This window comes from Prionailurus viverrinus, chromosome C2 (genome assembly GCF_022837055.1).
Source record: "Prionailurus viverrinus isolate Anna chromosome C2, UM_Priviv_1.0, whole genome shotgun sequence".
Taxonomy (NCBI): Eukaryota; Metazoa; Chordata; class Mammalia; order Carnivora; family Felidae; genus Prionailurus; species Prionailurus viverrinus.
Window position 1 is genome coordinate 29,830,572 of NC_062569.1, and position 24,954 is coordinate 29,855,525.

Sequence of the window (24,954 nt, forward strand, 5' to 3'; positions counted from 1 at the left end):
AGGTTGCATCATGGGAAGGTTTTCAGTCCAGGAGCCTTAGTTCAGCAGGGCACATGGGGAGAGAGCAGTTCCTCAGTTAGGATGGCCTTTGAAAGCCCAGGGGGCATGGTTTCTGGGGACACCTGGGAACAAGTGAAGGGTGTTGAACTTATCTTTGAGGCCAGCTTTATTCTCCTCTGACACCTTCTCTCAGGAAGGTCTTCGTTATTCTGTGTTTCTAGTCTGGATCTGGGGTAGTTCCTTTCCTCTATTATCTGTGGAATGAATACACAGGACTGGTGCAAGGCCAGCTTTGGTATCCTCAGATTCAGAAGCAGATCTACCCGCCCCCACCAACCCCCTTTCCGCTGCAGCTCTGCTCCTGGCACAGAGAGAGCGCGTATTAACAAAGGGTTGATTTTTCTTTAATTCCCTTACAATCAGCATTTTTGTGCTGGATACCATCCGTGCATCTTTCTAGAGCTCAGGAAATGAGGTGATCGGCCTGGGCAAGGAATGAAAGGGGCGGGATGAGGGGTGATTGGGCAAGCGGGCTGTGCAAACATTGGAGGTCAAAGATTCTGCTTGGCCCGCGGTGCAGGGGATAAAGCCGTGCGGAGGGCTGGGAGGCTGCGCAGAAGCCCATAGGTCTGTGCTCGCTGCTCCAAGCCACAGACTTAGGAAGATGAGGCTCGCCGTCCGCGCCCTGCTGGCCTGCGCGGTCCTGGGTGAGTGTTGGTGCGGGGGAGGCCCACATAGTTGTCAGCCCAGGTGCTCTTTTCACCCCCTACTCCAACATACCGCCCCCTGGGTTCCCTAAGCATTTCCTTCGCTCTTCCCCACGGCACCCCTGCACCTGCTTCAGGACTGCCTTGAGTTCCCCTCTGTGCCTCTGCTGCCTTTTCGTGTCCCGCTGTGCTTTCTTGCTTCCATTCCTTGCTTTCCTCCTCCTCGTTGTCCAGTAAAACTTACAGTATTAGAATACAACAAATTAGAGTACTTACATCATGGTTTATCAGATCCCTTCTATGAGGCCGCCTGAGTCAAGTCTGAACTGCTGAACATGGTATTCAAGACCTCTGGGATCTGACCCCGCCCTTAACCTTGGCAGTCTGCTGTCCCACAGGTGCTCCTGGCACTGATGATGTCCTGCTAAGAAGCAGGGCCACTGAAAGGTTTGGAGCATATTTGAAGCCAGGCTTCTTGTGTTCTCACCAGTGAGAAGGGCAGTACAGCCCCAGCCTGAGAGGGTCAGGTGAGGGTAAATGAGGCCATGGATCCAGGCACTAGCACATCCTTGGTGTGGGGCCTGCCAATGGATGGCCTCTGCTGATGCCCATCACCTCCTGAGATTGCTTTGTTCCCTTTGTCCTTTAACTTTCGTCTGCCACTCCGGTGCGTTTGTTACACCTTTGGAGCCTCTGTGTTTAGTTATTTTATTTGTCTCTCCTGGAGAAGTTTACCATTGAGAATTGGCCCTGCATTACTTGCCTTTCCCCTGTGCACCCTCCCTTCCCCCCCACCAAAAGCACCTCATAGGACTGTGCAAGGTAAATGCAGGACTCAGGACAAATTCCTGCCTATGAGACTGCAGGTGGGACAGTTTAGAGAGGGTTTGCCACTGAATCTTGATGCCTCCTGTGACTTCTCATGGGCACAGGTAGGGTAAAGTGTGGTTGGGGCAGTAACTTCCCTGTGGCCCCTCTTTATGCATTCTGGAGAACTGCTGCCCTCCCCCTTTCCTGCTTTGTGATTTGTGGATATTCATCAGCTTCCCTGAGTCAGCCTTCTGCTGCTGATCCACAGAAAGTAGAGATGACAGAGGGCTTTGGGAGTAGTGCAACCACATGATTTTAATAGCTACAGACATGGATGGCTTTAGCTTCTTCTAATGGCAGCCCAAAAGACTGATGAAGATTGAAGGAGGGGTCATTGGAAACAGAGAGAACCACTAAAGATGTGGAGTTCTAGTTATTCCTGGAACAGAGGATCATAGAAAAGTATCATAGACAAATTCATTATCTCATTAATCATTTGCCCCTACCTACTGGTGAAACAGATGGAAAATAACTCAGAATATCATCTTCTTTTGTTCCCTGGGTAGAGACCAAAGTCTGGAGACCTGGTATCTAGGCCAGTCTCAGCCACTAACAGGCTGGGTGACCTTGGCTAAAGCATCAGTTTCTGAGCCCAGTTCCATCATCTTTAAAAGATGGTAATTCCTCGTTGTATGTAAGTGATGAGTCATGGGAATCTACTCCCGAAGCCAAGAGCACACTGTATACATTGTATGTTAGCTAACTTGACAATAAATTATATTAAAAACATAAATAAACAAAAGATGCTAATTCCTACCTTGTTAGCTTCCCCAAACTGTAGTTTCAAGCCACTGTCTTCAAGTAGCTGAAAATGCCCTGTCACACCGATAAGGCTTATGTCCCGTGGCAGTCCCAGGATGGTAAGGCAAGGAGGCAGGGAGAACAGAGAGGAGTAGACAGTGGTCTCCACTTGAGAGCTGATGGTCAAGCGCACATCCCTCTGGCTAGCAGAGGGGGGTTAGCAGGTGACTAGGAGGACTCTAGCATTCCTTTATCTTGTCCCCAGCCTCAGAAGGCAGCAGAATCTGTGCCCTGGGGTGTTAATGGGAGGAGTGGGAGGAGGACAGGATAGAGGGGATGGAGCCTTCAAGACCCTTCAGAGGGTGCTGCTGTCTCTCCCACCAGCACAGGGACCTCTGGCCTCTTTCTCCTAGGGCTGTGTCTGGCTGTCTCCCCTGAAAAAACTGTGAGATGGTGCACTGTCTCAAATCATGAAGCCAGTAAGTGCTCCAGTTTCAGCGAAAATATGAAAACGGTCCTTGAGACTGGTCCCTTTGTCAGCTGTGTGAAGAAAACCTCCTACCTTGAGTGCATCAGGGCCATTTCGGTAAGTCACTGTTGCCTAAAAAGGAGTGGGAGAAAATCTGTACTTTCCTTTCTCTTCTGTTATTTTGGAACAACTCTTTACCCACAGGTAGGAGGCTGGTGTGTGTGACAGTCAACCTCCAATGCTAATAAAAGCACTTCAGAAAGGGAAATTGGAGTGCTCACTTTTAAGGAGTCTTGAAACAAAATCCAATGCTCTGAAAAGGGGGAAATTTTGAGGCACTAAGTTCTCTAAATTCAGGGGAAAAACAAGAATGTTTGCTATCAAAATTATTATACGACATTGTTTTGGAAGTTCTTGACATATCACGGGAAGTTGAATGATGCTCCCAGGGAAGAGAAATACAGTGCAAACTTCAGATGGTTGCTGAACCCTTTGTTTTCTAGATTTTCCTCAAACTCTTCATTCCTTCATCTTTGTGCACATCTGAATGTGGGTCAGACCCTGTGCTGGGCAATGGGGCTGCAGTGGTGAATTGAAACACACATGGTCATTAGTCTTGAGCTTACAGTACAGTCAGGAGAAAAGAAAAACATGCAACACATAGACTATACTTTCAAATTGTGTGATGTACAATGAAGGGAAAGAGTAGAATGCTCTGACAGAGACTTTCAGAAGAAACTTGTTTTGGCCTGAGTATCAAGGATAATCTCCCTGAGAGGGAAGCAATGAGCTGAGACCCTAAGGATGAGCATGGGTTAGGCTGCTGGGTGCCATGGGTAGAATACACCAGGTGGTGAACAACAATTTGTGCAAAGAGTCTGAGACAGGAGAGATGGGCTTTTTGAAGCTGCTGTAGGGAAGTCAGGGTGACAGGAATAGAGCAAGCAGGAGACTAGAAGGAGTAATGAGATGGGAGATCAGCCAGATAGAGTATGATTCACTGAAGAAATCAATGATTTGATAAGAACAGCTGGTCTGCTGTGCGTGCGTGTGTGTTTTAATTGGATCTCAGTTGCAATCATGGTTTAATTCTAACCATTGAATTATGACATTTGTTCCATTTTAGTCCATGCATGCCCCTCTTTATTCTTAAATGTTAATAACATAATATTATCCACGAACCTAACACAGGTTCTCAAAACTTCATCACTGCCAATAGCTTACTTCTAGGGCTGCTGTGTGGTAGTACTGGATTTTATGAGAATGGCCCCACTTAGTGTAGTATATCCCACTGACCTTACTTAAAACCACCAATGTGTTTCTCCATCCTGAGCAAACTGAATCCTAAAACTTTCTTGCCTTTTATTTTCATTTTAAGATGTGTATAGGCATGTATGAATCACGACACATTTTTGATTTGTGAAAAGTTTCCTAAACGTGACATTACTATGTGTTGTCTTCTCCTACTTGTTTTTTCCTCCTCGATATTATGCTAAGATTCACCCATATCATTGAATATAGCCATTGTTCATTCATTTTCAGAGCTCTACAATAGTCCATTATGTTAGTATACCACAATTTATTTTTTCTTTTCTGGTCATTAGGCATTTGGGCTATTTCCAGCTATCTGTTATTCTAATCAGGGAATGACAGATATTTTTATATAAATCTCTTGGGACACAAGTATCAAGTTTCTCTTGAATATATATATGTGTGTGTGTGTGTGTGTGTGTGTGTGTGTGTGTGTGTATAGGAGCAGACTTGCTGTGCCGTGAGATATGAATTTGACTTTTAAGACAATGTCAAACATGTTTTATTTTTAAGCAAATTCAATGTTGTTTCTTTTTCTTTCTTTTTTCTTTTGGGGGTGTAGTTGACAATTAATGTGGTTATTTAAATTTCTACTCCCACCAGGAGTGTATGAGGGAATAATCCTATCATTCTTGGTGAATTTGGTATTTTATCATTATTTAATTATCTCTGGCAGTGCTTTTTGACTAAACTCTATTTTTTTAATATTAACATTCTACACCAACTTTCTTCTGCTCAGTAGTCTTCTTCTATAGCTTTTTGCATTCCTTTATTTTCAACTTTTTGTGTGCTTCTGTTTCAGGTGCATCTTTTGAAAACTGTTTATTGCTGGCTTTTGTTTATTAATGCATTCTGACAATCTCATTTATTTTATGTGGTAAACTAGGCCACTAATAATTGTTATTACTGGTAAATATGGACTTATTTCTGCCATATTAGTTTTGATTTCTTAGTTCAGCCTTTCCTCATTTTCTGATTTTTCCTTTTCTGTTTTCAAATACTGAGTTCATACGTGTGTGTTCATTTGTGTTGTTTCCCCTTTTTTCCACTTTATTTATATTCTTTCATGATTTCCTTAAATTCGTATTATATACTTTTAGTTTACCAAAAGTTTATCGGAAGAAAGGTCCTCATCAGGATCTGGTCTTATCCCTTTCAGACAAATGAAGCAGATGCTGTGACATTGGATGCAGGTTTGGTGTTCGAGGCGGGCCTCCACCCCTACAACCTAAAGCCTGTAGTGGCAGAGTTCTATGAGTCACAAGATGGTAAGTTCTTCCTGAGGACCCAGGAGAGAGTTTGTTGCTCTTGTTCTCTCCTGGTAGATGCTGAGTTTGTCTTGTTCAGGCAGGTAATGGGGATTAAAGATGGATGAGCATTCCCCATTGGGTATCACTGGGGAATGAGAGGTCTTATCAGCTGCTGAAGACACAACTCAAGGCCTTTGGGGCTTTGGGATGGTTGAGGACTGGTGCTCCTGACACTGGCATTCTGGGCCAGGAGATGTGCTCCCTGGAGAAACAGAGCAGGCTGTGTACAACCCGACCTGAACCACTGGGGTTGAGAGCTACACAGAGGAGCCCTCCAAGAACCATAGGTGCCACAAACAGGGGAGAGACCACACTGGAGCCTATGCTCAGAGCCCCAACAGCCTTGCATCTCTTCTGAGAGCAACCAGCTGTCCCTGGGCCTGTGTCAGGGGACAAGAAGTACTTAGAATGAATGTGGTCCTTGTGCCACAACTCCAGTTTCCTGGTGGGCTTGGGTTGGTAGGTATAGGCAGACAGACACCCTGCAGGGCCATGGTAGGCAAAAGTATTTGGGCCACATGTGTATGTGGCCTTCTTGCCCCTGTGTTTGCCTGGAGGGTTATTACAAATGTTCTCTCTGTGGTGCCTTCTTTCCCCTGCAAGTCAAGGCAGGTTTTCCTGATCTCTCTCTCTTTATGACCCAACCCAACAGAAATGTGCCCTGTGGATTCCCTTTTTCTACTCAGGAGCCCAGCAGCAAGGAGCAATGTTTCCAACTGTTCCCCAGGCTAAAGGTCTTTCATTCACACTGTCCCTTTGCAGATAAAAAAACCCACTATTATGCTGTGGCTGTGGTGAAAAAGACCAGTGACTTCAATCTGGACCAGCTCCAAGGCAAGAAATCCTGCCACACAGGCCTTGGCAGGTCTGCTGGGTGGAACATCCCCATGGGCTTACTTTATTGGAAGTTGCCTGAGCCACGTGACTCTCTTCTGAGGGGTAAGTGGGCAAGAGGGTGAGTGCTATCAGGCAGGCCTACACAGGCCAAACTGGGGTTGCTCAGACACGATCAGGTGATCATGTGTGATGGGTTTTGGGGGTAGAGGTGGGAGGTATACCAACTTTAAGCTGGTCAGTTCTGCCACATCAGCAGTCCTTGGGAGGTGTCAGCTGTGTTTTTCTTCTCTGAGCTCTTAACATCCAACCAGCGGCTGTCCTGAGGAATGGGGGGGAGGGGGGGGAAGGGCATCAAGCCTGACAGAGGGCTTCAGTCAGGACCAAGTTTGCTCGGCCCTACTGTTCACTTCCCTGGGGTTCTTTCCTGTCTGTGGCTGGTGTGTTTCCCATTCTGCTGGAGCTTTTCTGGTGGCCATCTGCTGGCCATGAACTTGGCCTGTACCTCTATATGGGGGTCTCCTATCTCTCAGATAGGATTCCTAGAGGAAACCTTTCTCTGAGATGTTCCAGTCTGACAGGCAGAGAGGGGAGCTGACAGCAACCTGAGACAGGCCTGGGTCAATGGCAGGCACAGGCCTAGTTCTTGGGGAGGGAAGTCGGAGGACAAAGGTTAACTTGTCCCTCTTGGAAAACCTTGATCTTGGTCAGTGAACACATACAATGGTGTGCTGGGACTGGGTGTACTCGTTTTCCTTTAGTCACTCTCTGTTCTCTCATGATCCTGGACTGGGAGCTGTGGCTCATGGTGTGTGGCCAGGGTGGCTCATGGCCTGTGTTACATGTCTTATGTTGAGCAGCAGCGTCCAATTTCTTCATGGGCAGCTGTGTTCCCTGTGTGGATCGGACAACCTTCCCCCAACTGTGTCAACTGTGTGTGGGAAAAGACACAGAAAAGTGTGCCTGCTCCAACCATGAACCATACTTCGGCTACTCAGGTGCCTTCAAGTGAGTGAGACCAACTGCTGTTCTATGATGGCCAAAGTGTCCAATGTCCTTAGGCTGTGAGACCCTACCCGGCCTACAGCAGAGCCCAGCCTGCAAAGAGGTGTCCAGGAGGCCTAATTTCTTCACAGTGACTCAGTGATTCAGCTGGGACTCTTCTCCAGGCCAGGCCAGTGCATACACCTTTCACGTGATATCTGACAGGGAAGCACCTCTCCTGGAGTCCCTTTCTATCTCCCCAGAGCTTTTGATTTCTTAGTCCAGCCCAATGAACTTAGTCTAGCCCAATGAACCTGCCCAATGTGTCCTCTCACTGGGCTAAGCAGAGCCTAAGGGGCAGGCACATCCTTAGTGTCTGGACCATTCTTCTGTGACTGACCCTCTGTTTTCTATTGTAGCAGTGTCTCGTGTTCAATGCACTGGCCTCTCTCCTGTCTTCCCTCACTACCCCTGTGCATACAGCTCAATGGCTGATTTTTTGCTACATCTTTTGCCTTGGTTATATCCTAAAATTTGATAGCCAGCCAAGGGCACATTTCCTCTCTTAGGAGACTTGATGTATATTTATCTTCCATTTCAGAAATTTGAAAACTCTGTTCTATATCAAAATATTTTCAATGATTTTTTTTTGCTGCTTTGGGAAACATTATGAGGGATTTCTAGTTCCTATAAATTCATCCTCCCATCTTAGTGGCATATCAGTGCCCCATGGCGCTTCCTCAGCTGTGGGTCTGCTCAGAGGCCTTCACCAGGCTCTGCCCTTGTCCCCAAGCTGTATGGTGTGATCAGACAGACCCTTAAGCCTGAGGAGAAGGGCCTACCCTGCAGTAATCCTTTTAATGTATTTCTTTCCCACAGGTGTCTGATGGATGACGCTGGGCAAGTGGCCTTTGTCAAGCACTCCACAGTACTGGGTAAATGACAGGAGAAGAATTTGCATATCTCCTCCAGGCTGTGGGCTTTTTTTTTTTTTCTCCTTCTGCATTCCTCTTCATGGGCCATAGTTAGATATGAGCATACTGTGTTCCTCCTTTATCATTGCTTGGGCTTCTACTTGTGCAGAACTTAGAACATACTTGTGTACATATGGGGTCCTCACCTGGACTCCTGGGCCTCTTTCCATAATTCAACCTCCTGGACACAGGAACCCTTCTTGCCAGTCAATGTTGCCACAGCAAAGGATTGGGGGCTCGTCTGGCTGACCTCGGCCTGAACTTGGCCCGCTGAGATGAGACCTGTTGTGGGTGTCAGGCAGTCACCCCTGCACTAGGCATCAGAAGCTTCCTTGCCTGTGACTGGTTGTGGGATCTTAACGTCAGTTCTCTTATGTGCTCTGGCTTTCATTTGCTCTAGGCATCTCAGCTTGTACATGTTATGATTTATTGGGATTGCAAGGGATAGGGACAGAGACTACAGCTCATGGCTCTGTCCTGGCTACAGTTGGCTCATCCAGGCTTTCTTCCCCCAGAGAACCTGCCAAACAAAGCTGACAGGGACCAGTATGAGCTGCTCTGCCTGGACAACTCCCGGAAGTCAGTGGATAGATATGAGGACTGCTACCTGGCCAGGGTTCCTTCCCACGCTGTTGTGGCCCGAAGTGTGGGGGGCAAGGAGGACTTGATCTGGGAGCTTCTCAACCAGGCCCAGGTACTGAATTCACTGTTCTCCCTCCTGCTTAGTGGTTCCTGATTGGATTTGGGGCATTTTCCTACATTCCCTTCTGGCCACTATGGAATTCCTTGTTTTCAGGACATAGTGGGAACTGTGCCACATATTTTCCACTTGTGTGAAAGTGCCCAGCAGGGACTCAGAGTCACACGGGGTCTAGTCCTGCATTACTGCTTAATTCTATTTCTTTCTATCTAAACCAGGACTTCTAGGCCAAGGGCAAACACCCCCTCCCCCATAAGGCCTTCCATGACATCCCCAGAAGGAAATGATCTCTTTCCCAATGTCCCTCAGCCTGACTACAAGGGTGCTACACACACAGCCAGCTTTATTTCCTTAGAGCAGCAGAATCCCAGCACTGAGCCAACCTCCTCTCATCAAGCCATTCCATCTATCAAGAGTTTAAGTGGTGGGGCGCCTGGGTGGCGCAGTCGGTTAAGCGTCCGACTTCAGCCAGGTCACGATCTTGCGGTCCGTGAGTTCGAGCCCCGCGTCGGGCTCTGGGCTGATGGCTCAGAGCCTGGAGCCTGTTTCCGATTCTGTGTCTCCCTCTCTCTCTGCCCCTCCCCTGTTCATGCTCTGTCTCTCTCTGTCCCCCCCAAAAAATAAATAAAACGTTGAAAAAAAAATTAAAAAAAAAAAGAGTTTAAGTGGTAATCACACAGGGTCAGCCTCTGAAGGAGATCCATTTCTTATACTCAGTGAGCTGTCAACCCAGCCAGGGGGATAGGCCACAGAAACATGTTGCATGACTGTAAGAGGGCTGGGGGTGGGGAAGTTGCTGGGTGGGAAAGAGCAGGCCTGTCTGCCCTCTCTCCTGGAATCTTGAAAATTTCATGGTTTTAATTTCATTTTCTGGGGGGTTTGTTTTTCTTCAGTCTCCTTTTGCAGCATTCCTTGTTGCAGTAGCCATTTACTATTGTGTTTTACTATATACAGGAACATTATGGCAAAGACAAATCTACAGCCTTCCAGCTCTTCAGCTCAACTTTGGGGAAGGACCTGCTGTTTAAGGACTCTGCCCAAGGGCTTTTAAGGATTCCCCCTAAAATGGACACCTGGCTGTACCTGGGATATGAGTATGTCACTGCTCTTCGGAATCTAAGGGAAGATATGCGTAAGTACTAGGGAAGGATCATGTGACCTTAGGAGCTAGGAAACCTGGTAAGGGCAGGGACCAGCAATAGACTCTTTCCAGGTACCAGAAGCCCACCCTGACATTTCTTTATCTGCCCAGCTTTGCCACCCAGTGTCAGACTGATGCTAAATGGTATCGGTCATCATGAGATGAGCCTGGATATCACCAAAAGGCATTGAAGGAAACTTATGCTTAAAATGATTTGGATTGATACTAGTATTGTTTCCCTTGTATAAATCAGGGCCACCCTGCCTGGCCACTTTGTGAAACCAATTAGCCTGGCACAAAGTAAGGCAAAAAGAACAAAACTACTACAGACTTGTACATCTGCAGCCATATTATGATCAACATGTGCCATAATGAAGCTGGAGCTCTGGATGGGTTAATACTGCTCCTGAACTTCCTTGGATCATTGTGGGGTTTGCTTGATCATTCTTTCATTCAACAGACATTTATTGATCATCTAGCCATAAACTGTGCTAGGTGCTGCGCATACAATGGTGAGACCAACATATATAAGATTCCGCTGCCATAAAACTTTCTCACCAGTGGAGAAGACAAATAATGAATAGTCACTCTACTGAATGATTGATTACAAATGATAGATTTGCTCAAAAGAAGGGAAAACAAACACAACAGAACAAAATATCATGGTCTGATGAGACCATGAAAACAAAGAAAAATAGATCCTGGAGCTGTGGGAAAGCCTCCCCGAGGAAGTGACTTGAACTGAACTTGAAAATTGAATAGATGTCCATTTATTCAGCAGACATATATTGCATTGACCACAAGCCAGGCACTGCCTTTGAATAATGAGGGTGCCTTGGAGAATAAGACAGGCATAGCCCTTGCCCTGGCTGAGCTTATGTTTTCCTGCAGGGAACAGATAATAAACAAGGAACAAATAAATAAGAACAACTCAGGATGTGCCTGTATAGCTCAGTCGGTTAAGTGTCTGATTCTTGATTTTGGCTCAGGTCCTGATCTCATGGTCATGAGATCAGGCCCCACATTGGGCTTGCTGCTAACAGCATGGAGCCTGCTTGGGATTCTCCCTCTGTCTCTCTAAATAAATAAATAAATAAATAACTTAAAAAAATAAAGTATTAGAAAAAAAAAGGAACAACTCAGGTAGTTAAGTGCTATTTCAAAAAGAAGAAAAAAAAACCAGGAAGAGCCTGACTGAAGTGATAGAGGGGTTGTGAGTGAAGTTGGCTTCTTAGAAGAAATTATCGTCTAAATGATACAACAGAGAGATTGTTACTGCCTTTGTTTTCTAAGGCTATTAATTCCTTGAATGGGATCTGTTTGTGTATTGCTGGCAAAATCCCAGCACTTTCATGAAGACAGTTAGCAGTATTCGTAGCCAGCAGGAACTTCTGAGGCCTCATCTAAATCTGGTTCTCTTCCTTATGCCCTAGGCTCTGATACCTCAAAGGATGAATGCAAGAAGGTGAAATGGTGTGCAATAAGTCACCATGAGAAGGCCAAGTGTGACACGTGGAGTGTAAACAGCGTAGGGAAAATAGAGTGTGAAACAGCCGAGTCCACCGAAGACTGTATTGCCATGATCGCGGTATGTCATTGCTGCCCCCACAGGGCAGCATCTCTACCACGGCTCTCTGCCTGTTCCTAAGGCTGAGTGAGCATTCTTAGGAATGATACAAAAACCTGCGTTCCCAGGAACCTTGCCCTCGTGTGTGGGAGCCCAGCCCCACAGGAGCTTCAGTACTTTTGATTTTATGGATCTGAAGGGCTCCTTAGAGTTCTGTTTCCTCCTGGTGTTAGTACACAGTGGAGGGCACTCTGAGCTGTGTCCGCTTATGGGAGGCTGGACCATGGTGTGGTGTGCCTGAGACCCATGATGTGCCATGACAAGTGTGACAGGGCTGTGCTGATTGTGCAAGCAGGCAGAAGTTTAGCTTTGTTGATCACAAGAGCATCCCATGTCTACTTTTGGAATTTTGAAAATCCTGAATGGTACAAAAAAGAAAATGAGAAGTACTTATAATCTTCTAACTCAGAGAAAATCCTGTTAAATGGGATCATATCATATTCACAATTCACTACACTTTTTTCTGATATCTAGCTAGCTTTTCCTATGTCACAAATCATTTTTAGAAAACATGATCTTTTAATGTTGTAATCTATTTCATAGTGTGGATATGATGCAGTTTACTTAGCCATTTATCCATATTATCTATAATATCATTTAGTCTCTGTCTTTTTGCTGTTATAAATTATACTTGCATGTTTTACATTTTATGAATCATACATTTTACTGAGATAGTTTCCCATATATTTGATTACTCCTTTAGGGTATATTTTGAAAAAGTATATTGCCAGGCCCAATGGAAAGCTTGGTAATCTTGTGGAATTTAAGCATCTCTATAATTCAGGACTTATAAACTTGACAATTAGGTCATTCAAGAATATTTTACTCATTCAGTAACACTTTGACTACACCAAGTACTGAAAGAGAATGCAACCGCATGGCCATGATTTAGGGCCGGAGCCCCATCAGGAGGCATTCTATGCCACAGACATGGCCTTGTGTCCCTGATGCCACTCATCTGTCTTACAAATAAGAACTTTGGTTTCCAGAAAGTTATTGTAGAAATGTCTGTAGGACAGTGCATCCTTATGAGAGGATAGGAGGACTCAATGTGGGTCTTTGCTCCTGGAAAAGCTAAGCAAGGCACCCCAAAATAATCATCAGTTCATCATGCTTTGGGTGAAAATGAGAGTACATTTTAATTTTCTGTGCTGGGTGTTCCTGACTGATAGATCCTCTGGGGGTCTGGTATAAGTACCTGCTATCTCCTGGGGCCTTCGTGGCCTGTACTGGGAAGGCTGCTTCAAGGAAACAGCTGGAAGGACAGGTAGGACAGGAGATAGCCTCGTCACCTGCTTTAATGTGCTGTGTCTTTGCAGAAAGGAGAGGCTGATGCCATGAGCTTGGATGGAGGCTTCATCTACATAGCAGGCCAGTGTGGTCTAGTGCCTGTCCTGGCAGAGAACTACAGTAAGTGTAGGGAGTGTCTCTCAGTGTTTTATTTCCTTTGGGCCAGTCAGAAGAGATGGGAAAATCATAGCCTGATTCACACCGCATTGGCCATAAAGCTCTTGCTTACTGAGCACCTCCTGCTTCCTAGGCTCTGGGCTCCCCCCCATCTCTAATCCCCACAGTCATGGCAAAGGACAGAATCTTCTATCATACTTTCTACCAGGGGGATAGGAAGCTTGGCACTGGGAAGCTCCAGCTAAAAGTGACCTCTCTGCAGAGGACAGTTGGGATTCCTGGAAGGTCTTCTTGCTTCCCTAAATCACTTCTCCTGTAGTCCCAGTGCAGGGATTCAAGTATAGCCGGACGACTGTGGCCACAGGTCAAAACAGAGCAGGAAACTTGAAATGCACAATTTTTGGCTAACTTCCAGAGGCCAGTGAGTGAAAGTGAACTTGAATCATCCAGACAGCCTGGAATGTTTGGGAATGTGGTAACATATAGATTGTTTTCCTGGCTCTTTTTATTCTGAGCTGCACATAGAAATGGCATGACTTTCAATGAATAAATGTTTAATGATTTTTTCATTTTTTTCTTCCAGAAACTGAAGGCCCTGAGTGTAGCAACAAGCCAGAGAAAGGTGAGTTGGGATTGGTACCTCAGGAATTTCATTCTTATTACTTTGGGGAAAGGGTAAGGTATATTTAAATTCAAATCAGAAGTAGGTAAGGCAATAGAAGAGACCGATTTTTAGAATACAAAAGAACCCTAGAAGGATGATAATTGATAATGATGGTTACTCTTTTAGACTTGCCATGACTTGCATGCAGGATTTCTCATTTAATCCTATTAAGTGGGTACTGTCATCCTTTAAGGATGTCATAAGAGGACCAACAGCTCATGAAGTTACAAGTTGTCTAGGCTCCTATATCCAGCAAGCAAATTTACACCCTCCTCACCACTCCCAACTCTTTGTATTACATGAGGCCTGGACAGTTTTAGATGAGAGTTAGCACCAGGAGTCTTGCTCATATGTGCCTGGCAGGCCTGAGCAGAGCGGCTCACACGGGCATATGTCTAGGAGCATGAAATTACCCAGCCTCCCAGCCAGGCTGGGCCCAGGAACCCAGGCCGGTTTGGCTCTCAGTTAATGCTCTGGTGGGGATGGGTCTAGAAAGATGGGATAGGAACAAGACTGGAAATCTTGTCAAGGTGATCACTGGGTCCCAGAGCTCTGGTGCTCAGATCTCTCCAGCCATTTTCCAGCCATTAGTGTGCAACTTCGTCCTTGTGACCTCCCCTGTTACAACCTCCCAGCCTCTCCCCCTCATTCTAGGAGCCAGACTCTTTAGCTGAAAATAGAAAGACCTGGTCTTACTCCACAGATAAGGCTTCTCTGTTTTCTGGTGTGAACAGTTGACTGAATTAACTAAATTGGAAGGTTGAAATCATGGGTTGATATTCTATTCACAGTTTTAGGAGTAGCCTGTATTTCCTGCTACAGATGGCAGCTGACTTGATTTTGAATTTCCACTTCACATATTTATTTTGGTGCAAACCTGTATTCTCCTCATGGCCAGAATATTCCCTGTAGTTTATTTGGTCATTTACTACTCTTTCCTAATTGTGACTGTATAAAATGTAAGAGTCACACGTGCTTTTCAGTATCCATTCCTCTGATACCCCACAGTGGAAGGTGAGTTGCTGGTTTATAACTTTACTAGTTTTACGCATTTAGGGAAGACTGGTATACCAACCGTTGCTCTGATGATGATCTTTTCTTGCTATTTTGTTTTTTAAGTTCAGAATAATCTCCATCTGACAGAATGACTGGTACTTCCTCTCAGTCTTGCTTTTTTTGTTTTTTTAAATTAATTTATTTATTTTGAGAGAGAGAGAGAGAGAGAGAGAGAGAGAGATCATGAGTGGGGGGGGGGGGGGCAAAAAGAGAGAGAGGAAGAGAGAGAGAATCCCAAGCAGGCTCTGCACTGTGAGCACAGAGCCTGACACAGGGCTCAAACTCACGAACCTTGAGATCATGACCTGGGCCAAAATCAAGAGTCAGACACTTAAACGACTGAGCCACCCAGGCACCCCACGTTTTGTTTTTATAAGTAGGCTCCATGCCCAGTGTGGGGTTTGAACTCATAACCCTGAGATCAAGAGTTGCATTCTCTACTGAGCATGCCAGGTGCTACATCTCAGTCAGTTATTGGGAAGACCCTTTCAAAGGCAGAAGGAATGATTCGGGATAATTTTGTTTCCATAGGGAAATGGCAGGTTTTGATTGTAGATAGATACTCTGGAAGGCCTGGGGTTGTTAATACTTTCTTTTTTTGTGTCTTTCCTGTAGGGTATCTTGCTGTGGCTGTGGTTAAAAAATCAGCAGATGAATCCCTCACCTGGAACAATCTGAAAGGCAGGAAGTCCTGCCACACTGCAGTAGATAGAACTGCTGGCTGGAACATCCCCATGGGCCTGCTCTACAACAGGATCAATAGCTGTGAATTCGGTAAGTGAATCTTGAGAGGGTGCTGTGATCAGAGCCAGGCTGGAAAGAGGTATTCTGGAAAAAAGTGGTATGGTGCAAAATGCTGTGGCCCTGGTTTTATAATAGTAAAATTTGGTTAAAATGAACCTCAAGGAGATACCTAAAAGGGTTACTAGGGCTGGCGAGCTAAATAAGACTGGTTCTTTTTGGTTGCACATATGGCTTGAGTAAACATATGTTTACTTCTCTCTTTCGTTTAAAAAAAAAAACAAAAGAGGTAAGCAGTCCATGGCTGGCTGATATGGTCACTAGAAGCCCAGGCTCCTCTCTTTCTGTTCCACCATTGTGAGCACAGGGCCTCTGTCTTCAAGGTCAACCATGGTAGCCATCACATCCATGATTCAGGCAGCCTCAAGGAGCAAGGAATAAAGGGAGCTTTAAGTGTAATGCCACTTGCTGTCGCTTTATTAAAGGAGCTATCCAGGAAATCTAAATGAATTACTTCAAGTAACTTCTTACTGTTCAAAACTCAGGCACACAGTCATTCTTAGCTGTAACAGAGGTTCGAGAATGTCCTCTTTTATTTGGGCATGTTCTGTCCCAAATAAAACTAGAACTTTGTTCAAAAATTAAAAATAGAACTACTATATGATCTAGCAATTTCACTTTTGGGTATTTGTCCAAAGGAAAACACTAACTCAAAAAATTATATACATCTCCACGTTCATTGCAGCAGTATTTATAACAGCCAAGATATGGAAACAGCCTAAGTGTCCACTGAAGAACGAATAAAATTTGAGATACACACACACACACACACACACACACACACACACACACAAAACACTTTTTTTCAACCATGAGAAAGGAAGAAATCTTGCCATTTGCAACAACATGGATGGAACTTGAAGTTGTTACACTAAGTGAAGTATTTTAGGTAGAGAAAGACAAATACTGCATAATCTCACTTATATGTGGAATCTAAAAAAAACCCCAAGCTCATGGATATGGAAAACAGATTGATAGTTGCTAAAGGTGGGGGGTGGGGCAATGGGCAAAATGGGTGAAGGGGCAAAAGATACAAGCTTGTAGGTATAAACTAAATAAATCCTGGGAATGTAATGTACAGCATGGGGACTATAGTTAATAAAACTGTATTGCATTTTTCCAAGTTGTTAAGAAAGCAGATCTTAAAAGTTCTCATTACAAGAAAAAAAATTTTGTGACAACATACGGTGATGGATGTTAACTAGACTCATTGTGGGAATCATTTTGCAATGTATTGCTATAGCGAATCATGTTGCACACCTGAAACTAATGTAATGTTACATGTCATCTATCTCCCAATAAAAAACAATGGAGACAAAATTAAAAGAAAAAAACCCAACTAGATCTTTGTTACTAAGGAATAAGGGGAAATGACTGTTGGGTGGACAGTACAATCCCTGCCACTGGGCTTTCTAGGTAATGTGAATGTGTGGAATCCTTGGATCTCTTTAAGGTCTTGGCAATCTCACTGAGGGGCTGCCCAGCTCTTAGGCCCTTTCAAAGCGGTGAAAACCAGTTTATTCTCTGTGTCCACTGAATATCTTCAGGTATGAGTTTAGTTCTACCCCTGAAAAATGTATATGTAAGTTAACCATAGACAAATATTTTCTAATGGTTATTTACATCAACTTTCTGAGTACTTCCTCCTTGACACCTCCAAATATGTGCAACTGCTTTAAAAGGAGAGGCCTCTGGGGCACCTGGGTGGCTCAGTCAGTTAAGCGTCCAACTTCGGCTCAGGTCATGGTCTTGTGGTCCGTGAGTTCGAGCCTGGCATCGGGCTCTGTGCTGACAGCTCACAGCCTGGAGCCTGTTTCAGATTCTGTGTCTCCCTCTCTCTCTGACCCTCCCCCATTCACGCTCTGTGTCTCTCTGTCTAAAAAATAAATAAACGTTAAAAAAATTTTTTTTTAAATAAAAATAAAAATAAAGGAGAGTCCTCTGAAGACAGTTATGAACCAGACAAGTCCTGTGTGTAGGGACCAGGGATATTTCTGCATTGGGGTGTTCTCTGACAGCAGTTTGAGAGGAGGCAAAGTATGGCTGGGGTGATACCCAGAAAGCTTGGGCTCCCCACCAGCAAGGGCACTACCTCTGCTCTTCTGAACTTCCCGGCAGTTTCACAGCCATCAGAGAGCAGATGAGCTGTGAGTAAAACCCCCAAGCTCTTAATTGAGTTTGGAGTTCTAAGTTCTATTAAAGTCTCTTCTAAAAAATAGCAATGGAAGGAAAATCCTGAAAACAAGTGGCACATGCTCAGGGAGTGAGACCTTCAATTTTATCCCTTTTATGTCAATTTTCATGTCATTTCCTTCTCTTCTCTCTTTAGATAAATGATGACACTATCCACGTACCCATGGAATCCTCTCTACCTGACTTGTAATGCTCTACTGACATCTATTCCCAGCCTCAATTAAGTTTTCTTTTAAAGAAAGAAAACTTATTGGACCTGGCAGGTCCTGACTTGGTGGTGGGTCACAGAATGAATATGTTCCACTTGGGCCATACACACCTGTTATGTGTTAGATGAAAGCTACTCATATTGATTCAGTTAGGAAGAGCTGACTTTCTCTTGTCCTTCTACACAGATAAAATTTTCGAACAGAGCTGTGCCCCTGGATCTATGCGAAATTCCAGTCTCTGTGCTCTGTGTGTTGGCTCGGCAAAAACTCCAGGAAAGGAGTGTTTTCCCAATAGCCATGAGAGATACTATGGTTACACGGGAGCTTTCAGGTGAGTCTTTTAATCCTGACACAAATATAATGATAAACCCAGCCCTGACAAGATTGCTTTTTAGGAACTAAAGTGAGATTATTATGTTCCTGGCCTGTTAGTCTTGCATGTATTAGGATGCCACATTTAGCAACTCTATTAGAACCCTGTGTGAAGGAGCATCCAAGTGCCTCCAGAACACTATCTCTAGACCTGGCTCTCATAGCAAAGACTGACAGTACAATGCAGATTAGAAGTTCTCAACAGGGGGGCGATTTTCCCCTCAGGGGAAATTTGGCAGTGTCTGGAGATGTTTTTGATGATCAAATGGGGTTGGGGAGGGTGCTACTGGCATCTAATTGGTAGAGGCTGCTAAACATCTTACACACACAGGAAAGCATCCTACAACAAAGAATTGTTTGGCTCAAAATGTCACAATTGCCAAGGTGAGGAAACACTGCCATAGTTGAATACAGGAGTCAGGAGTCTGGTTCATGCTTTTCTAGGCACCTCTGGGGAACCTATGGCCATACTCACCTGGCAATACACAAAAGTAACCTGCAGGACTTCTACATTCCCAACTGCCAATTCTATTTCATGGGGTATTTGTTACTTATACAAAGATGCCTATGCACCTTTTGACCTTATTGCTTTTTAACTGTCTTACGATTCAGCCTTGTGTTAGTAGTTCATGAGTCCATCATCTGCACAATGATGGTGGTATTCTAACTGAACTTCTCAGTAGTGAAGGAGAAAAGAAAGGTTATCCTAATTCTCCAGTTAGAACCACCTGGTGAGTTAGTGTAAAAAAACAATTCACAGTTCACAGATTCCCAATTTTTACAAAGTAGAGTGTGAGTAAGGAATCACTGTATTGGGACACTGCCCCTCTAATATCTCTATTGATGCTAGGGAAATGCTGTAGCTCTATTGAAGAAACTATGCCATAACTTAGCATTTAGTGTATGGAATTGAGATTAGATAACCACAAAGCTAATTGGAGGTTTTGTTTTCTTTTCTTTATTACTTACATTAGTAATCTGTAAGATTAGTGATAGAATGGGAGTCACAATTGCTGACATCAGATGGCTAGCCCTGGATCTATCAGGTGGCCCTCCTGAATGACAGATGTTGTCTCTCTGACCTTCTCTCTTCTCTCTCTCTGTCTGGCACTCTGCAGGTGTCTGGTTGAGAAGGGAGACGTGGCCTTTGTGAAAGACCAGACTGTCATGGAGAACACTGGGGGTATGTTCACATGCTCCTCTGTCCCCACATTTTGGGGTTTCTGGGTTCACTTATGGTCAGGATGCCTTTGTGGATGTGTATGTACTCTGTTAGACTCCAGAGCTCTGACCCTTGACCTGTTTTTTTCAGTGGAGAGAGAAGTGTTCACCTGGGTAGGCAGAATGGTAAGGACCATGAGGTTCTTCTAGTGGCCCTGAATTGGTGCAGGCATTGCCTTTCCCCTAAATACTTCAGTGCACACTTTGTAGGAATGAGGACATTTTCTTATATGTCTACATTATAATTACTGAGATCAGGAAAGTGATATTAACATGCATTTAATATTTACCATGTTCACAGCCCATACTAAGATTTTGTGAATTATCCCCAAAAGGTCCTTTTTAACTATTTCCTATATTTCTGGGTCCAATATATATATTCATCCAATATATATATTCCAAATATATTCTAGGTCCATTGAAAAAAACCTAGAGACAATAGTACACCAGAGGGAATGAACACCAAGATCTTTACTTCTAGAACCATTCTCCAATAGCAGGAGGCAGGGACACTTGGAAAAATAGCTGATTCTAGGGCTGGGGCAGGAAAAATATAAGGTGAGCCTGGAACATCATGGTGAAAATTTTGGGATATATCAAAATATACAGGAGCCATTTTTAATGATCCCCACTGGCCAAATCTGGGACATTTTGAGCACTAGAAGAAATAATAATGGTAGTAAGATAATGACTTGTTCAATAAAATGGGAATATGGGATAATAATATCCTGATTAAGCAAATGAGGATAAAGGGAAACATCTTCCTTATTGTGGAACAAGAATAAATGGAGGAATACTATAATTATACAGTTAAAAAAAACTATCATTTGGCAAACAATATAGTAATAATTGTTTCAAACAAGAATCATCAATGGGTACTAAAACTAGTGGGTGAATATTAGATGCCGTGACATTAAAAAACCTAACAAAAATTTTTTTTAAGTTAGTAAGAATAAGCACTCCACCTGCCCCCTCCTATCACTAACTGCTTAGAGAACCTGCTACAGTGCAGGTAAGTATTACCTCGCTTCCTTTTTCATGCCCCTTCACCCAACCCCAGATCATCCCAGCAACTCATCTAGAATGAACTAGCTTATCACCAACTCCTCTGAGAATCCTTCCAAGATGGCATGCCCCCATCCCACAACAGAATCTTCCATCCATATGACTAGTACATTGGGTTCATCTCATTCTGTAATAAACTGTGGCTACAGAAACTCTTTGAGCTCTTTTTTCCTTCTTTTATACCCCAACTATGGTAAGTGGCACACAGAAGTTGCTAAGTACTTACTTGAAGGACTACTGTGTTGGCTAATTTTTCTTTCTTTTCTCCTATGACTTTTGCTTTTTCCTTTAAAGGCTGCCCTTTTTCCTATGACTTGAATTTTACCCCTAAATTGGTTCTTTGTTACCCCTTGATTTTTAAATTTGTTTTCTTTGGTACTGTTCTGAGTGGGGTTTCTCTCTCTAGGTCTCACCTCTGCACCCTGCAATGACTCCAAAATCCTTACCCCCTGAGGAGAAGGTAGAGCAGAGGCCTCAACTGCCTTCTAAATAACACCCTGGAGTCTCTATTTGCCATGTGGCCATTTTTATATACAAAGTTCACTGGCACTGCAACCTCAACCGCTGAGTCCAAACTTCTACTATTTCTTTCAAAATCCACTCCTCTTCTTAGCTTCTATCCCTTTTGAGGCCTTTATCGTCTGCCCTGACAGTTGGGCCTAGGTTAGTCTCCCAGTCAGTATGTGTAACACAGGTTACACACCTAAAACCATGTCTCCTCCAGCCATCTCTCCCTAATGAATATGTTCTCACCAAGATGGTTCTCCGCTCATACGGCATTTAGAAATATAAATAGAAAATGTTACTATCTGCATCCAGAATTGTTGTTTTTGGTTTATGTGCTATTTTCCCGCTCCAATAAGACTGTATCTGACAGAGGGCAGACAACATAGTATTGAATAAATGCTTAAATTATGAAGTAGAACAGAATTGGTTTGGAGAGAATGATGGTGGGTTTCATTTGGAGGGAGCTGAGTTGAAGGGAATGGTAAGAAAGGGCAGGATAAATGTTAGAAGGTGAGCAAAGATGTGTGCAGTTACTTATGGGGAGACACAGGCAATTTGGAGTTTTCTATTAAAACTGTAAGTCTATATTTGGGGAGGGTAGGAAAAGAGGTATTTTTACTTTATAAATAATACACAGCTTTATGATGGCTAATTCATGCATTAGTTGTTCAATTAAATAAAATTAAATGAAAATTAAATTAAGAAAAAGATTGCAACGCTGCCTTTTAGATGAGAAGTAAAAACTAGGAAAATATATTTGAGAAGTGCCTCAGGAGGAAGGAAACCTTGAAAATGGGTGAGATTTTCTTCTTTTTCAGGGAAATTACAGAAACAATGAAGAAGCTGAGAACAGGATATGGACCTGTACGCACAGAAGCATGTGTGCATTTATTTTCATGTAGAACCAGTATGAGCACATCAGATTTAGAACACTGGTCCAGCTTGCAAAATGGCCCCAGGGGAAGTTCTTTTGCTTGCTGATGCCAGGTTGTATTGCACAGAGGGCCACGTTCTTTCTGTGCTAGAGCAAGAAGTCCAGATGCTTTGGAATTTAGTAGAAACGAAGATGTTTTTGAACATCATTCACAGATATATTTCACTTTCTCCTGGTTGGGTGGGACAGGTTGGAAGGGATGGTCACTAGGAATTCTTGGTTGAGTGTTGAATCTGTTGAATCAGACTTATATACATGTGAGTGTCTCTTCCTCTCCACATCACTGTGACCCCAGTGTGTGCATTCTGCTGGCCAATGGCTCTAGGTCCTTCACATGTCAGTGGGTTGGTTATGTGCCCTCAGTGAGGGTGCCTGACCAAAGCTATCAGCTGTGGCTGACCCACATTCTCTGTCCCCAGGAAATAACAGTGAAGATTGGGCTAAGGATCTGAAGATGGAAGACTTTATGCTGCTGTGTCCTGATGGCAGCAGGAAGGCTGTGACAGAGGCTGAAAAATGCTTCCTAGCCCATGCCCCGAATCACGCTGTGGTCTCACGGAAAGATATGGCAGCTTGTGTTAGCAAAACATTACTTGAGCAGCAGGTATGGACAAGCCAGGGCCTGCCATTTTTTCTTCCTGGGTGTGTGTGGATTATTTGGGGGAGTTCAGTGTTAAGCACAGCCCTCACTCCAGCATTCTCTTTCTGGAAACTAGAATTGGGAGGCTGTCACTTGTGGAACTGGATCTCCCAGGCCCAGGTCTACTTATATCTCCAGGTCACTGGAGATTAGTTCCCACGTGATCCACTGGCTCTTGGGTCCATGCATCTGCTTTCTTACTCACCCTTGACCTTGCTCTATGGTACCGTCATTTTCTCCTTGTATCCTTTTTGAAAATGAAGGAGAGTAATCCTGTGTCCTAGCCCTCACTGATATAAGTCATGAAACGTGAACTGTATTTCTCTTGTTTAGAGAGACTGAGAACCATTCCAATAGCCAGAAACACAGGACCTCTATCCTCAGGCAGCTTGTCCTCTGGGGAGAACAAGCAACCCAGGGCCAGCCTTGTTGTGAGGGGGAGGGGGAGAGGCTGCCTGAGTATTCTAATCCTGAGAGTCCTCTACCCACAAACACCACTTTCCCCTCAACAATAGCTTCCTGCCTGCCATTAGTTTTCTTTAAAAAAAAAAAAATTAAGATAGCATATTTTCGTGAGCCCTCTTAAGGTAAATGATAATAATAATTAGCATTTAATGAACATTTCTTAGGTGCTAGATGGAATGTTAAACTTTTTGTAATCATCATTTCACTTATAATCCTACAAGGCCTAGAGTTAAGCCTCTTGCCCAAGATGGGATCAAAGATGCAGTCAAACATGAAATTTAACAACTACCTATACCACCCCTTGTTGTGCTCCGTTTAATATCTTCTTTGATAGTAATACTTGGAAGGAACATGTTTCTGTCCTCTCATTTCCTGGAAGCAGTCTCCAAGGCCATAGCCAATGAAGTGGGGAAGAGAGATCAGGGAAGTCAGGAGTGACTAGGTGGGTGGGAGGGACTTTCCAGAGGTGAGACTAGGATGCACCCCATAAAGGACATGGGGGCTCATGAAAACATGAAGCTGGGGCCAAAAATGGGTCGATGCCAGGCAAGACATATGGAAACATCCTGAGGCATCCTCTGCAGCTTCCCTTTCTTCCCCAGGGCTGGTTTCCAGCTTTCATCCCCCTGAAACCAATCCTTGTATTCTCAGCTATTCCCTGCCACAGACCCTCATGTGTTTTCCCTCTATCTGACAGGAGTTGTTTGGAAAAACTGAAAATGACTGCTCGAGCCAGTTCTGTATGTTCCACTCAGACACCAAGGACCTTCTGTTCAAGGATGACACAAAATGTTTGGCCAAACTTCCGGAAGGCACAACATATAAATCTTACTTAGGACCAGAGTATATCACAGCTGTTGCTAACCTGAGACAGTGCTCCACCTCAAGTGAGTAAGAGAAACAGCATGGGGAAAGATGCCAAGCAAACATGGGTGGGGTTCTAGGTGGTGAGTAGAAAAGGAGGAGTGGGCTGTGGCCCTCTGGGGATGACCAATAGACAAGACGAGATGATGAGAGAACACCGTAATCCCAGCGCGTGAAAGGCTTCTTGTATGGGCAGATGGTAAGGTGGACACAGGCTCAGGGCACTAAGGTAATGAACTGCCCAGACATGAAGAATTCCATGTTATTACTAGGGAAAGGAAGAGGTTGTATGTACCCAATGCTCATTGCTCTGCAGTAAACTCCTTTTTTAAAATTAAAAAAAAAAAAAGTTTATTTATTGATTTTGAGTAAGTGAGTGAGAGAGAGAGAGAGAGAGAGAGAGAATCCCAAGCAGGATCCACATGCTGAGCCTGACACAAGGCTTGATCTCACGACTGTGAGATCATGACCTGAGCCAAAATCAAGAGTGGGATGCTTAACTGACTGAGCCATTCAGGCACCCCTACTAAACTCCTTTTTATATAGAGCTGAACTGTCCAATATAGCAGCCTCTAATTATTTATGGCTATTTAAATTTAAATTAATTAAAATTAAACAAAGTTAAAAATTTAGTTCCTCAGCTACACCAGCCACAATTCAAGCATTCAGTAGCTACATGTAGCAACAGACAGGTGAGCAAACAGAATATTTCCATCATCACAGAAAGTTCCCTTACACAGCACTGCTTTTGAGAGCTTGAACAATGACAATTTTTATAATTATAAAGTTGCTATACCTACTGCTCATTGAGAACACCAGTTTTCTAAGCCTCAAAATAACAATAAAACACACCTTTGCACTTTATGCTGAACATCATTGAATCCCTTG

At 44.0% G+C, this 24,954-nt stretch overlaps 1 protein-coding gene across 1 annotated transcript in view; it reads left to right on the top strand.

The window, feature by feature from the left end:
- Window positions 1-413: 413 nt before the first annotated feature.
- The window catches only part of LOC125174424 (serotransferrin-like), a 60,843-nt gene continuing 36,302 nt past the window's right edge, over window positions 414-24,954 (top strand). Inside the window, exons 1-17 of the mRNA XM_047873988.1 lie at window positions 414-475; window positions 581-707; window positions 2,732-2,904; window positions 5,258-5,366; window positions 6,171-6,347; window positions 7,103-7,250; window positions 8,106-8,161; window positions 8,716-8,894; window positions 9,855-10,032; window positions 11,475-11,629; window positions 12,988-13,078; window positions 13,659-13,697; window positions 15,411-15,569; window positions 18,185-18,329; window positions 19,489-19,553; window positions 22,517-22,701; window positions 23,900-24,089. Coding sequence (XP_047729944.1) covers window positions 665-707; window positions 2,732-2,904; window positions 5,258-5,366; window positions 6,171-6,347; window positions 7,103-7,250; window positions 8,106-8,161; window positions 8,716-8,894; window positions 9,855-10,032; window positions 11,475-11,629; window positions 12,988-13,078; window positions 13,659-13,697; window positions 15,411-15,569; window positions 18,185-18,329; window positions 19,489-19,553; window positions 22,517-22,701; window positions 23,900-24,089 — 2,092 coding nt within the window. The 5' untranslated portion in view covers window positions 414-475; window positions 581-664. The remainder of the gene's footprint in view (window positions 476-580; window positions 708-2,731; window positions 2,905-5,257; window positions 5,367-6,170; window positions 6,348-7,102; window positions 7,251-8,105; window positions 8,162-8,715; window positions 8,895-9,854; window positions 10,033-11,474; window positions 11,630-12,987; window positions 13,079-13,658; window positions 13,698-15,410; window positions 15,570-18,184; window positions 18,330-19,488; window positions 19,554-22,516; window positions 22,702-23,899; window positions 24,090-24,954) is intronic.